This window comes from Heterocephalus glaber, unplaced genomic scaffold, assembly GCF_053883595.1.
Source record: "Heterocephalus glaber isolate CG9 unplaced genomic scaffold, H.glaber_assembly_v1.0 deba00001067, whole genome shotgun sequence".
Classification (NCBI taxonomy): domain Eukaryota; kingdom Metazoa; phylum Chordata; class Mammalia; order Rodentia; family Bathyergidae; genus Heterocephalus; species Heterocephalus glaber.
The window spans coordinates 4,262,306-4,276,904 of NW_028258187.1; the positions used below are offsets into that span (position 1 = coordinate 4,262,306).

At 44.3% G+C, this 14,599-nt stretch overlaps 1 protein-coding gene across 3 annotated transcripts in view; it reads right to left on the reverse strand.

The window, feature by feature from the left end:
- Positions 1 to 4,020: 4,020 nt before the first annotated feature.
- The window catches only part of Tgfb2 (transforming growth factor beta 2), a 73,108-nt gene continuing 62,529 nt past the window's right edge, over positions 4,021 to 14,599 (reverse strand). For 2 of the 3 annotated variants that reach the window (XM_087209865.1, XM_004867392.3), the window contains 5 exons: positions 12,590 to 12,722; positions 12,360 to 12,470; positions 10,740 to 10,917; positions 9,257 to 9,410; positions 4,021 to 6,675 (listed from right to left, as the gene is read on the reverse strand). In XM_087209865.1, coding sequence (XP_087065991.1) covers positions 6,517 to 6,675; positions 9,257 to 9,410; positions 10,740 to 10,917; positions 12,360 to 12,470; positions 12,590 to 12,722 — 735 coding nt within the window. In that variant the 3' untranslated portion in view covers positions 4,021 to 6,516. The remainder of the gene's footprint in view (positions 6,676 to 9,256; positions 9,411 to 10,739; positions 10,918 to 12,359; positions 12,471 to 12,589; positions 12,723 to 14,599) is intronic. The other variant, XM_087209866.1, reaches the window with a different exon arrangement.

Here is a 14,599-nt window from a genome sequence, read left to right on the forward strand (position 1 = left end):
ACACTTAACATACATTTATAACTCTGTGTATGTTTCTATGTGATTATTTATGTCTCCCTGGGTAAAACCCCTACAGGGACACTGATTAGCAGAATGTGTGATGGAGAGACACCATTCCAAAGATCAGTGGCCCCAGGGCCGGGGATTTAGCTCAGTGGTTTCACCGCCTGCTGTGCAAGAGCAAGGACCCGAGTTCGATCCCTGGTACCAAAAAAAAAAAAAAGAAAGAAAGACAAAGATTGGTGGCTGGTGGCCTCCCTCGGACTCCTCTGGGCTCTAAGAGCAGCTTCTATCTACCTTTGTGGGACTCTGAAAACAGCCAGCATGTGCACAAAAAGGACAGAGTGAAGAGGTAGCGATGTGGAATTTGATACCTCCTTAAATGAACCAACACCACGTGATGTAAAGTCCTGTTCAGTTTTCTGTACTGTTTAATTTTGTCTCAGATGAAGAAATTACTGTTACACCCATACTTGAGGACCGGCCAAACTGTGTGACTTCACATAGCCTTCAGAGCAGTATTGGGTTACATAACTTCTTAGTCTGTTTGCTCCCAGCTCCCTGGGGTTTGGGGCTTTCTATATGATTCGGCATGGAGAATCGGGCCTGGCAGAGGGTTTCCATCTCTAGAGTGGGCCGAACCTTGGCAATGTCACCTGAGTCACACGTCTGTGTGCCTGCAGTTGGGTTGGCACTGGCCGGAGAGAAACCCCTGCACTGAGGGGAAACCTGAGACGTTCTACTGGGCCATTTTTTTTACCACCATTTTTTTCTTTTCTGTTTAATTATGCCTGTCTTCTTAGGCTGAATGATTTTCATAGTTCTGATCACACAGCACAAAGTACATTCTGTTCCTTTTACTAGGTCTCTACAGGAACACGCTCCACTCTTCTCCAAACAGCCATTGCTTGATGAAATAAAGAAAGCAGCTATAAAGTATTTCAGGGAACTACAGACTCAATCAGGAAGGGGAAAAAAACCCTGAAGCAATCATTTCATTTAAAAAAGGATAATTAAAAGCGTTCCTTGGCAATTCCAGGTATGTGGACACCATGACCTAGTATGTGTACCAATGATTTCTCCAGTCTCGTAGGATCTAGTTATTACACACAAAAGTTGTTTTAAAATGTTTTCTCAATTGCCTCTGACCTGAAGTGTTAGTAAAATCAGGGTCTTGTTTCTCTTTGTTCAGTACATAGAAGCTTTTGCAGAGACAAGGGAAGGGCTGGAGAACAGAGCAACCAGCTCAGTAGATGAGAGAGGGTCTAGTTTTTGCTAAAATTGCAAGGTCCCAATATTTGATAGAAATGAGATTTTAGTTAGCCAGAGCCCAGAAACATTTGTTGGAGGCTTTTAAACTTTACACGTCCTGACTTCATTTTCATGGGCCCTTTCTGAGACTCAAAATCTAATTTTGTGTTTTTTTATTATTTTAAATACCTCCACCCCCGTATTTGTTTTAGGAATAAACATCTTGGACCCACCTCTCCAGGCAAATTAGCAAGAGGAGCACAGCACAGCGTATTTCTAGAGAGAAAGTCAGTGTCATCTTAAGATAGTGACTCAGTGAGATTTCTCTGTGCTGGAAACATAGGATACAGTAGCCCAGCTTGCTTAAGACAGGGCCTCACTGTCCCACTGAGCAGCCTTGCTTGCAGGAAACCACCCATTTCGTTAGGAGTTTTGTCAAGGAGGCTCACATCATCTTCCTGTTCTCTTGGGCACCTTCATCCCTCTGCACCACCTGTGAGATTCAACCCTACTGAACTGCTAAGATGCAACCAACGTTGACTGACAAAAACAGCATTTTTGTGGGGTATGACCTCATACTGTTCAATCATATGTTAAATTTTTTTTTTTTTAAAAAGACTGGCAATAGAGCTTATGAGAATAGCTTAGCCTTTATTTCTAAACAGAGCTGCTTTTCAATTCCACTCCAGAGGTAACAGAAGCAGAAATCAAAGCACAAAAGTGAGCCATATTATTTATTTATTTATTTAGAAGAAACAAGCTGTATTATGCCCATGTCCCTACTCCCCAAGATGATTTTAAAATGTACGTACTGCAAACCTGTACTAATAAAAGAAGATTTTAAAGTGAGCCATGTGTATAATTTAAAATCTCTATCAACCATATAAAATGTGAAATTCACTTTAATAATATATTTCATTTAATCCCATTATATATAATACTACATCAAAAATAGTATTATGTAGATGTATAATCAAAATGCAGTAACTTATTAATTAGGCATCCTGCAATCAATAGTTTTTTGTATTATGCACCTAGTACATCTGAGTTCAGATCAATCATACCTTAAACGCCCTGGAGCCACATGCAGCTAGTGTGTTAGACAATGGAGTTCTAGACCCTCTACTTACCATGTGTGGGCATGGACAAGTAATTTAACCATTCTGAGCCTCCGCATATCCATGTAAAATGGAGTCACATAGAAAAATCTACACCACAGGCTCAATGTGAGACTAAATCAGACAGCAGAGAACAGTGACATTTTGTTTCTTTTGAGTTTTTGCTGGTGGACTTAAGCAAAGCTTAAAATGAACATTCCTCTTCTGTTTTAAGCAATTTTATGTCCCTTTCTGTAACCAAAAGGTTAACGTGCAGTTATGGAATATTCAGAAGACTTACTGATGGCTTGATCAGTGTATAAGATAGGGTCTGGAGATTTTACACATTTAATATTAAGATAAAGAAGAGTAGACTGAGGTTGCAGACTGGAAACAAAAAGCTCACTGCAGCAGGATTGCCAGAAAACCAAACCTAGAGCAGGCTTGGCAATACTGTGGAGACTACCACTGACTGATCATGGAATACAGGCCAGACACAAGGTAAGTGCTTTTCGTACTGTGTGTTCACTCACTGAATGACAAGAGACAAAGCCAGTATTCCCGTCCTCACTTAAAGAAAGGGTAAAGATGGGGTTCAGCTTGGTGGTATACGTGTGCTTAGCATGCAAGAGGCTCTGGATTCAATCCCAGCGCTAGTAACAGCAACAACAACAAAAAACATAAAGAAATGGGGTGGCTGAAAACTTTCCCAAAGTTGAAAATTTCCCAAAGCTGTTAGGGGCCCTTTCTTCTCTGCTTCCATTTTCATGTACCAGCCGAGCCCCTGTGAGCTGGGAGAGTGGGCCCAGTGCTATCTGCTCTGTGTGGAATGGGAACTCGGTTCGGGGAGGCGTTCTCTCTCTCTCTCTCTCTCTCTCTCTCTGAGGTGTGCACAGAAGATCAAAGACAAACAAGACTGCAGACAAGGAAAGTATTTTCTATTCCACTTTGACAACCAAATTGATGGTTTGTGCCTACGTGACGTTCAGACAACACATCAGACACAAACTAGTTGTTTCGTGAGACACAAGCCAAAAAACCAGATTGAGTTACAACTACTTTGCTTTTTATTAGGTTCTAGTTATGAAGATACTGGCAGCTCACTTGAGAGGTCTTTTAGGTAACAGCCAAGGCAGTTTGAGGGAATGGTGTGCGTGCGTGTGTGTGCGTGTGTGCACGTGCATTGGTGTGCACATGTGAGCAGTGGTGTTGGAAAAACCCAGAGTAGCTGCTCCCAAGCAAGCAATTCCAAAGAGCTGTTGTTATATCTGGCTGGCTCTGCCACTCTTGAAGTTTTGGGGTTACAGGGGATACCGTCTAGACCAGTCTTTTGGCTCTGGGGTTGGCAGAACATAGAACCAGAAAGCCAAATCACAGTGCAAATATCTCGCTGCATTTTTCCTGGTAAACGGTCAAGCTGGATGGAAACTAAATCTCAAACGATGACCAAATAGCAATAAGCAAGAGAATGAAGGCTGCCCAGGGCTTTCTTCAGTGCTTGCTAGATATGTTCTGGTTCTTGAGCCACTGTGAGACACTACTGCAGGCGGGGTCCTTACAAAAAGAGAGCGAAGGGACTGTGCTCCCCACCTTCCAGCTGGGGAACATTCTCACTGTGTCCGTGCAATCTTCTAGACTCAAAGGTGGCCCTAGGGTAGGACACACACGGAAATACAGAATTGAAATAATTTATTTACCACTAGAGCACCACAAAAACAGACATACATTGTGTTAAAATACAGCATAATTGGTCGTCAAAGTACAAAACAGCTATTCTTATATTCCAATTTTTTAACCATGCCAACCACAAAATTGTACTGCTGCTTAACACATATACACTGCTGCCCGCCGGCCTACTAACACTTCTCGCTTCCAACCTCCGCCCTCCCCTCCCATGGCAACATTTATTTACGGGAAATAAAGACCTTGTAGAATCCCCCAATTGAAAACAAAAAGATTCAGGAGATCTTAAAATAGAGCATTTAAAATATTATCAGTGCATTCATAAGGAAAGACAAACTAATACAAAACAAAATGTCATTTTATCTCAGAGGAAAATACCTGCAGAAATAAAAGTGATTTACACAGAATTAACAGGAAAGTGGAGGAGGAAAAGCCCAACACAGTCTGGGATTGGGTTACACCTGATGTGAGAGCTGCTCAGTGTTGTGGCACCCTCTCTAGTTTGCTTTTCCAGTTTTCAAATTTGCGAATCCAATTCTTCATCTTAATGATGGTCAGGAAATTCCAACAGGAAAGTATACCATTCCTGTCTTACTCCACTGCCCTTAGGTGCAACTTCATGATTTGCCTATGAATTTTTATCTGAAAACTAAATAAGTGACATGTACCCTGCAAACCCAGGCATGAGGTACCTCCTCCAAAATGATGTGACAAGTCATTTCTGTAAGCCAAGTAAAACCTCTAGCCCCAGTTCTAGATAACTTGCACTCAGAGGAAAGAGAATATGTTGATCATGGGAGAATTTGGCTTGTGTCTTTTCAACCTTTCAAGAAGATCTACCAAAAGCCTTAACTTAGTGAAATAAGTGACATGAGTAACCGTGACCTGGATGTTTTCACCCTTTCAAAAGTACCTAAAATGTGCACCCTTCCATTTCCCCTTAACAGGAAAAGGTATTTCCTGAACTGCTTGCCTTTTAATGACAGTAAAATTCTGCAAAAAATACTAACTGGACCACATTAACTCAGCCACCAGGATTCTGAGTTCAGATCCTCAGATTCTGTGAAAATCAGAACATTTCCCCCGATTATCTATGTTTCCATAGCATTTCCCATTTTCCTAACATAGATGTTTTTTAACATGACTTGATTAGTAATGATGATCAAAAGATGAAGAAAGACCACTAAATTCCATCTATTCTTTTTGTAAAAGAAAAAAAAAAGACAAACAGACACAGATAGCTTATGTCATAGAAATGGACAATACACAAAGCACAGGAGAGCAAATCTTATTAAAAAATATCTTTGTAGTACAAGGCAAAATCTAGGGGCTTTAGTGAAAATACTGGCCAGCTAAAGGAAACATACAATTAATTGTGAGTGATAATTAAAGAGTTCAAATTTAAGTCCAATCTAAATCATAATTGACATTATTACAGAATATAAAAAATATGGTAAGAATTTACACATTACATGTGAAGTAGTTAATGTTTTGATTTAATAGTTTGCAAAGGAGATCTGCAGGTGTGTTTTCAATTATGCTGGCTTCTAAACCCATCTATTTTAATAATACAGGTAGGGTTACATACCCCAAAACAAAGGGAAAATCTGTAGCATAGCTATACAGCAACACTTGAAGGTCTTAAGTTTGACCAGTACGTGTCAAAACATTTCAACATTCCACTAGTTTACTAAACTGACAAAGAACCATATACAATTAAAAGGAAAAAAAAATCTTACAGATTTATTCTGGCTGAGAATTTTTCTTATTAACAGGCTTTTTAGTGTTTGAACCCTACGTACATCTTCCTTAAGCAGTCGATACATAGCATGTGCTTTCCGGTCTTTGTCTTAAGGCAGACTTGCTCGGTCATACAATAACTCACGGGGCTTTTCACCCCTTTAATGACCTCTTTTTCTGGCTCGTTTGAGTTCAAGTTTCCTTAAGCCATCCATGAGTTTCTGGCAAAGGATTTGGTCTCCACTTTACACACTTGTTTTATTTTCCCAGGGCAGTGAAACGTTCATTATATAGTAACACACAATAAATAACTCGCTGCTAAATCTCGGAGGAGGATGGGCCGGTGTCTACTGCATGGCAATCGTGAGTGTAGCACACGGAAGGGGACACAACGACAGCAACTCCGCTGACCAGGATTCTCCTGGTTTTCATTTTTTTTCTTTCACATAATTAATGCTAACAAATTCTTCCAGTGTTTATTTTTTGCTTTAAAAGAAAAAGATTTTGCTTCTTGTCTCTCTCACTTAAAAAGTAGGTGAAATGTAGAATACGGCCTTCTATTTTACTTTTTTGTTTCAGATGCCAGTTTTAACAAACAGAACACACACTTCCAAAGTCTTGGGACTAGTACCGCTTTGCTCATAATCCTGAACACAGAGGAACCAAGGTTCGCTTATGTTTTCTTGTCGAGCACATCAGCGTGATTGTTGTTTTCGATGTTCCTCTTGCCACCTTTCCAGGAACCTTAGCTGCATTTGCAGGACTTGACGATCATGTTGGAGAGCTGCTCGATCTTGGGGGTCTTGCCGATGTAGTAGAGGATGGTGAGCGGCTCCAGGTCCTGCGACACACAGCACGGAGATGCAGAGGCCTCTGGGTTTATGGTGTTGTACAAGCTGAGGACCTGGACAAGGCAGAGGACAGGCAGCGTTGGGAAGGAGGGCAAAAAACAAAGGAGCAATTAGTTTGAAAAGGACCACTTCCTGCTGGCACCAGTCACAGCACTCAGGAGGCACTGTGAACTATTTTGCATGGGCTATTATTTTTTTCTTAACTCTAAGTGATAATCAGGTTGGTATGTGTCCTCAGCCATCACCAGATTCACAATTTCCCCACAGAATGCTTTTTCTATACATCGTAAACAAATGACTTTATAGAGTTCACATTGGAAAAAGCAGCTCATTCTGTAGATTTTCCTAACCTTTCCCAGAAGTTGACTCTGGCCACTCCTTTGAGGCACACATTTCCCAGGCTTCTTAGGGTTTGGTCACTACCCTGTAACTGAAGTTGCTTCCTGTATATATGTGTTTAAATTCCTAAGTGGATTAAGAGCTAACTCAGTCAGGGACTCTGTAGGCTCTGTTTGCACCTTGCAGCCCTAGTAAGTCTTCTCTGGACCGAACAGGACACGTGTGCTTGAGGAAGAAATGAAGGCATGGATGGCTAGAAGAACCAGGACCGCAGGCTCTCACTGGAACTCTGACCTACTCGTGGGCAGAGAGGAGGTTACTCACCCTGTCTGCCCCTGAACCTCCTTACGTTAAGTGTCTTCTCAGGCCTATTTAATGTTACCTACATTTTCATTCACTATTGCTTCATAATAGCAGTGATGCTCAGGCTGACACGGAAAGCAATCTACACCATTAATTAGTCTCTTTCTTTTGCTTACAGGGAAGATAGTAGCCATCAACACTCCCCGAACCTTCCCTGTGGTAGCAGGCCAGGCCAGGCCAGGAGGAGGAGTGGAGAAGCAGTGGCAGGACAGCATGCAGGGAGCCCAGCCCTGCATTTGAACTCGCACCACGGGGGAGCGAGACTTTCAGAAGCATGGAGGCTCCCTGAGATGACGCGCAGACATTTCCACGGGTGCCATTAACGTGTTACTCAAATAGCAAGTGACCTTTTCCTCGAGACCCACTGCGGCTTTTTCAGCCTAAGACAGAAGATCCGTTCAATGCAGCAATGCTGACTACTTTACTGGCTCCCCTGCTTCGTGGGTAACTGTCCAAACCACACTTCTGTGACCATGTCAGTTATTCTTCCTCCCTCCTTGAAGAACAAGCCCAGTCTCAGCCTTCACCCTCGTTCTGTGAATCGGGAGGAGAATTAGGTTTCTCCTTGGCAGCTGGGCCCTGCTCACATTGCAGCTACTGCTGCCGAAGCCCAGATGGGGCAGCCTGGCCAGAGAGCTAGGGCAAAGGGACAGGCTCGGGAGTGTCCCTCATGTGGCCATGCACGTGACACCCGGAGGGCCACAGCCTTGGGGAGGCCGGAAACGGCCGGAGGAGGGGAGCCTCCGGAGGAGTCAATCCTCACTGCGGCCTATGGGGGCATGTATAAACAAACAGGCTTCAGGTTCCACTCGCACATGATTTTTCATAGGCACTGCAGAGGCGTTTTTGTAACATAGATTGTCCAGGATAATGGATAACCTCCCAACTCCTGCATTCAACCGAAAGCCTTCTGCAGGCTTTTTGGCAGCATACTCCTTTTCCTACCCTGCCATGAAGGCAATTTTCCTAATGCCTCTTTAATAGGGAGATTTACAGAGGCACCAGGAGCAGAGGAGAAAGCTTCCCCACCTAGCCACGTGTTAGGGATTGAAGTCTGTGGGATGGAGCAAGGGGGCCTCTTAGGAAACAGGGAGGGCTGCGTTCCAAGCCCCAGCTGCCCCTAGGTGTCAGGAGGAAACAACTGTGCAAATATCCTTATTGGACGAAGGCCTTGCTGAAGTGTCCTGGAAACCCATGGCATCCAATCCTGGCCCTGCCTTCCTGGTCAGCCCTTGGTCCTCAGTGAAGTGACTGGATAAAATACTCATGTTCTTCATTACTTTGGGTTGCACTCAGAAAGGCTTAGAGATACTCATTTTCAAATCATTTTCACATACTTCTTATTTCCCTATCTCGCAACAAGTTTGAGTTCAGCATTGTTTTAAAGAACACTTGTAATATAGACACTCTTTTCTATTGATAAGAAACTGAGGTCCAGAGCTGTTAAAGGATGTCCTAATTGTCGTGCGCTAGTAAATCACCATGCTAAAGCACTCTCTAGTTTCCCCACTGTTCTCTCTAACCCACAGTGCTTAGTGGAGGTGAGAATGGATTCCTTTCTTTGGCTGGCGACCTGGGTCCCTTTACATGTTCTTTATATATGACACTGCGTAATGTATTGATTCAGAAAGAGCTACCTTTTCCAGCTGCCTATTTATGCTTATTCTTGTTAAGAATAGAAAACAAAGAACAAATGAGTAAAGCTTCCTTCAAGTTGCTTGTACCCTAATTGGGAAGGTGGGCCTAGTGTTTGAAACACATCAGGGTTCTTGTTGATTTCACCCACTGCCGATGTTCTCCCGCGGTCCAAACGACCCTGTCCGCATGCTCGCCTGGAAGATGGCGAAGGCTCCGGGTCTTACCACTCACTTAGAAACTCCTCAGCGGACACACTCCTCACCCAGAACACAGGAGCGAGTCACCAGTACTCACCCTGCTGTGCTGAGTGTCGGAGCTCCACAGATACGGGCAGGCCCCAGCACAGAAGTTGGCATTGTAGCCTTTGGGTTCATGAATCCATTTCCACCCAAGATCCCTCTTGAAATCAATGTAAAGTGGACGCAGGCAGCAATTGTCCTGCACATTTCTGTGGAAAGGAAGAGCAAGGCAGATTTTAAAGTGGATTTCCCACCCACCTCACTCCAAACCAGAGAAATGACTCATTCGTTTGTTCAACAAACTAATGAGCAGTGAGCATGGGCTACATTTCTCTGCAATCTCAGGTGACTTGCATGAGGGGATGTGCTAGCATTCACTCCCCCTTAGGAGTTGTACACCCCAACTCCCTGCCTGTGGCCTAGAAAGCAAACCTTTGCCCTCAAGTGACAAGACAGAAGCAGGGTGTGGTTGGGAGAGACAGTAGCCAACTGGTCAACCAACCATTGAACCAATCGAACAAGCAATGAACCAACTGACTGGCCAGCCAAGCCCAGGCTGTCCTGGAACCCAGCCTCAAACCCCTTTCACATAAAAAAATGAGTGAAATGCAGCAGCTATGACCTAAGAGCCATCTGAAGCTTCTCCTCTGAGGCAAGGTCTTTTGCTTGGCCACATATCCTCCTCGATATAGGAAGGAAGTGGACATGAAGAGAAATGGAACATGCTAAACGCAGTCACTGACGCTAGCAACCAAAAGATGCCACTCTGCTGCGGCCTGTGATGTGCTGGGCACTTTTACCACAGAGGGTGCCACTCTGTCTCGTGACTGCTAGCCAGTCATGGTAGTGCACACGTGATCGCAGACTGAGGCAGGAGGGTCACAAGTTCCAGGCCAGCCTGGGCAACTTAGCAATCTAGTGAGACTGTGTCTCAAGATTTAATAAAGGAAGAAAGTAAAGGAGCTGAGGATGCAACTCAGTGTAAAGGCCCTGAGTTCAATCTCCAGGAAAGACAAAAAGAAAAAAAAATACAACCAAAACCCAAATCAGAGCCCTCTCCTTACCACATTTGTTAAGAAACCATGAAGAGCATTCACCCTCTCCCTCCAGGCATTCACACAGGAATTCTCCCTGTCCTTCACTTCCATCAGCAGCTAAAATGTGACGGGTGGCTCTTTGCTGCCGCGTCATCTCCATGACTGCGAAAGGACCTGGCACTGGCACTCTGAAGAGAGGAGTGGGCTCCATACAGACGGGGAAGGGCTAAATGAGCTCACATTTGCTCTGGGGAGCAGAAAGCACTTTCTTCTTTAACACCAAAGCACCTTAGAAGGTTTGGGGCAGAAATTCGGAGGCTGACTTTTCCCTTCACACTTGGTTCTTTGCTAAGGACTTGATGAACACAACACAGGAGCTACACTGTCCTATGCCTGGCCTTGATAAGTGAGAACCATTCAGGTTGCTTTGAGGGAGAAGAAAGCAAAGGCAGAACAAGGGTTAGCAGACGCAATCACTTGGTTTTATTTTCATTTCTTTACCTAAAGCAATAAGCCGCATCCAAAGCACGCTTCTTCCGCCGGTTAGACGGTGGTGACTCAAGTCTGTAGGAGGGCAATAACATTAGCAGGAGATGTGGGGTCTTCCCACTGTTTGTTTTCCTAGTGGACTTTATAGTTTTCTGATCACCACTGGTATATGTGGAGGTGCCATCAATACCTTGAAAAAATGCATTTGGGTAATGAACATTTAGCTTTACCTTCATCACACATCATCAGCTACATATATATATTTTTCTTTTCCATATTGTCCCAAATAGCAGTGATGACCACCATGGCCTGGCTACTGTCATTCCCCCAAGGAGACAGAGAAAACAGGATGACCACAGGTGACAACACCTGTCAATGGGGCTCTTGTAGGAAGGGAGTTCAGTGTCAAAGGCAGGACTGTAGCTTCGGGAGTCCCCCCGAAGAAGTCTGTGACGGCCGGCCCGAGGGCCTGAGTCAGACCTCAGTGTGGTCTGTGTTCAGACCTTTGACAACTGAGCACACAGTCACAGAGCCCACCTTGTCACCCCGGCTCACAATCTTCCCAGGACAACTAGACACTGGAGACTGCTCACAAACATAAACTGAGGCTCAGCTAACTGGCAGCAAACTAGGCTCAAGTGAAGCTGAAGTCACCCTCACCTAGAGCTATTTTGGGAAGCTGTGAATAAAGGCCTTTTCATTTATTTTATGGCATCCTCAACACTCTCCTGATTCCACCTGAGACTTAGAAACTTGAGCTGCCCAAAGCATGCTCGGGAGACTGCCAGGTTAAGCATTTAATCTCCACGCTCACGAGAATCATGGCTGGGTTAGAGACTGAAATAAATCTCTGGCCCTCTGGGAGTATTTTTCCATGAGCAAGGGCCACAGCGACCTTCTAAAAGTGGATGGAGGTCTCGGATGATGTTCGAAGGGGAGAGAAATCAGCTCCCTGACCCGGAAGTGCAGCCAGGTGCTGCCCCAGGCCACGGGCAGACTCTTCCACCTCTCCTCACCTAGCGACTCACAGTCAAGTACACAAAGTGAGTCAATTCATCACATCTCTTCATTCTGTGGGACCTGTGGTGCATCCACTCAGAGTAAGCATGGCGAAAACCAAAACCTTGTTACAAGTACTGTAAAGTTCTGGTGAGGAGGCCACTGGAAATGCTGGGTATAGGTCAGAAGAGGTACAGGGTGTCAATACATGGAAGGTGAGTTATGGAAACCACGGTGGGAGAGGACTCCTTTCTTTGGTGAAAGAGAGTTGTCTGTTCCAAACAGGTTTGGGGAATTATCAATAGATTTCCTTGCATGCACGCTATCTACTGCTGTAACATGAAAGTAGAAAGTTGCCTTGTTTCAATGAAGAGTAAAGGGCTCAGCTGACTATTTTAATTGTCTGAGGGGTTAATGAACCCGTCAGCCACACTGGCCACTCCATCACTGGGCACTGAGCCTTGGAAACCGAGAACGAGTCCTCTCTGTTGTCTCTGGCTTCCCCCAACCGTATCATCACCCAGATGTACGAAACTCCCCATGTCTCGCCAGTCTATCACCTGCAAACTGACTCTGTCTCCCACAAAATCACAACAGCCCTCCTCTGTCTCAGATGACCAGAGATTCACTTACCTGCAAATCTTGCCTCTAGCTCTTCACTTTTATTGGGTATGATGTAATTATTAGATGGCACAAAGGTGCAGCAGGGACAGTGTAAACTTATTTTAAATCCAAGGTTCCTGTCTGGAAAACATGAAGTCAAGGAGGTCATTTGCATATGTGTCTGTGCCCTTAAATCTGTCATCAGTTTACAATAACCGAGGGCCACTGAGCACCAGGGAGAAGCGAGAGGGTTTCCCAACCTTTATGGTGAAGCCACTCATGGACAGCATCCGTCACATCGAAGGACAGCCACTCGCCTTCCGCTCTTGTTTTCACAACTTTGCTGTCGATGTAGCGCTGGTTTGGAGAGGTTAAATCTTTGGACTTGAGAATCTAAAGGGAAAGAGCAAGAGAACAGGCTCCATTGGCATACTGACAACATGACAACCCAAACCATTGACATTATCTCAGGGCACTATCTAAATTTCACTCTGGTCTATCCATGCATTGTCATCTCAACAGCATGGCCACATGCATAAAATGTAACCCTGGGCCATCTGCCATGAAAAACAGAGCTACTGAATCAGCTGCCTGTTATGATGAAGGCGACACAAACCATAAAGCTAAGTGTCTAAAAGAAAGTGACAGTAATTATTTCACTTTGCTGACATAAGCTTTGCAAGATTTCAGCCATAAATTCCATGCCGTTAACGTAATGGTTTTGTTGTTCTGCCTGTCTCTTTTATTTAGGGGGCTGAGGGACAAGGAAGGACAGGAAGAGGGGTCCAGTTTAGAGGGTCCATTCTCACCCTCCAAAGTCCCTGAATTGCAAGTCTTCTAATAACAAGAAAAACGTCCTAAATCCACTGGTATTAAAATGCGCCGTGCCTCAGCTTTGAAAGTAAGGCTCTAGCTGGGATTTTGACTCTCGATGTGAACTGCTCTGATTTATAACGATATTCCACATCCTGCAGTCCAAGAATGAACTTGGGCAGGAGCAATCTGGCTTAGCGTGCGGAAGACAATCTGAAAGTAAATCACCCTGGGCCCTGAGACTCCAGGAAGACATCTTTGTTTCAAATAAGTACAGAGAAACTGCAGCGTCCTTGGGTTTCTACGGGAAATAAACACTTAAGGCAGTTTTTCACAATGCTCTCTTGAAATGATAGTGTTTTGTGAACTAAAGCACCACCCTGCGTCTCCTAGAGCTAGAACAAACCGCAGCCCAGACTCTGTAGCCGGCCTCTGTCCATTCTCAGGTGCTCAAATAGTACTCAGTCTAAGTCTCTGTCCTCTCATGCTACGGATTTAGTCTCCCCAAACCCAGAAGCTTCTTGAGGACAGGAGTCATGTTGTCAGTTTGACATCATTCCAAGCACAGCACTCAGTAGAACCAATGTCCCTTAAAGGACTGTCAGAATATCAAGAACATTTTCTAACTCTCCTTGAAATTTTACAGAGCAAAAATGTGTATTCTTCCCTCTGATGTCAAAATGCACTTTCCTTCTGTGTGTCCACAATTTCCTTCAGGTAATTTGGCAACAAATGCTTTCGGGAATATTTGGCCTTAGAGTAGACTTTTACTTTTCCAGAATAAGAAAGTATAGAAAAGGGAAGAGATTCAGACAGTCGGACTCCTGGGTGCTCTCCTAAATCTTAGACAAACCCTACATTATAGACCTCCCCGAGGGCCAGTGACACCCACTAACTGGAAGGAATCTAGAGATAATGGTGATGTGAGCTCCTCTTTATGAATGACAGGAAACAAGGCAACAATGGACGCTGGGCTCGCCACACATCATTTCACTCAGTTTAATCCTCATGATGTTCCTGTGAGGTAGATGAGGGGAACCGGAACTCAGAGAGGTGGAGTAATTGACCAACACCTCACTGTGAATGAACAAGTGTCGGGGAGGATTCAAGATGGCCCAATCCAGTTTCCCACTGCACTGCTGGATTCTGCAGGCCAAAAAAAGGGAGGGGACCCGGAGCTGGGTCATGATTCACCCTGAGCCCTTTCCAGGTGGCAGAAGACATTCCAGAGCAACAGCAAAGGTCTGCAAATAAGATTGGAATCGATGAGGGTAGAAGACGAAAATATAACCTGGTGGAATATAAATGCAGTTAATGCTGACAGGTAGACATAACTTTCAAAGCACAGCTCTAAGAATTCAAGTTTGTCTCCAAGATAACGCTCAGATGGGCAAATGTGACATCACTTATCCAATTCAGAATAAATGGCATAATTAACCTAATATGGGAGAAGGATG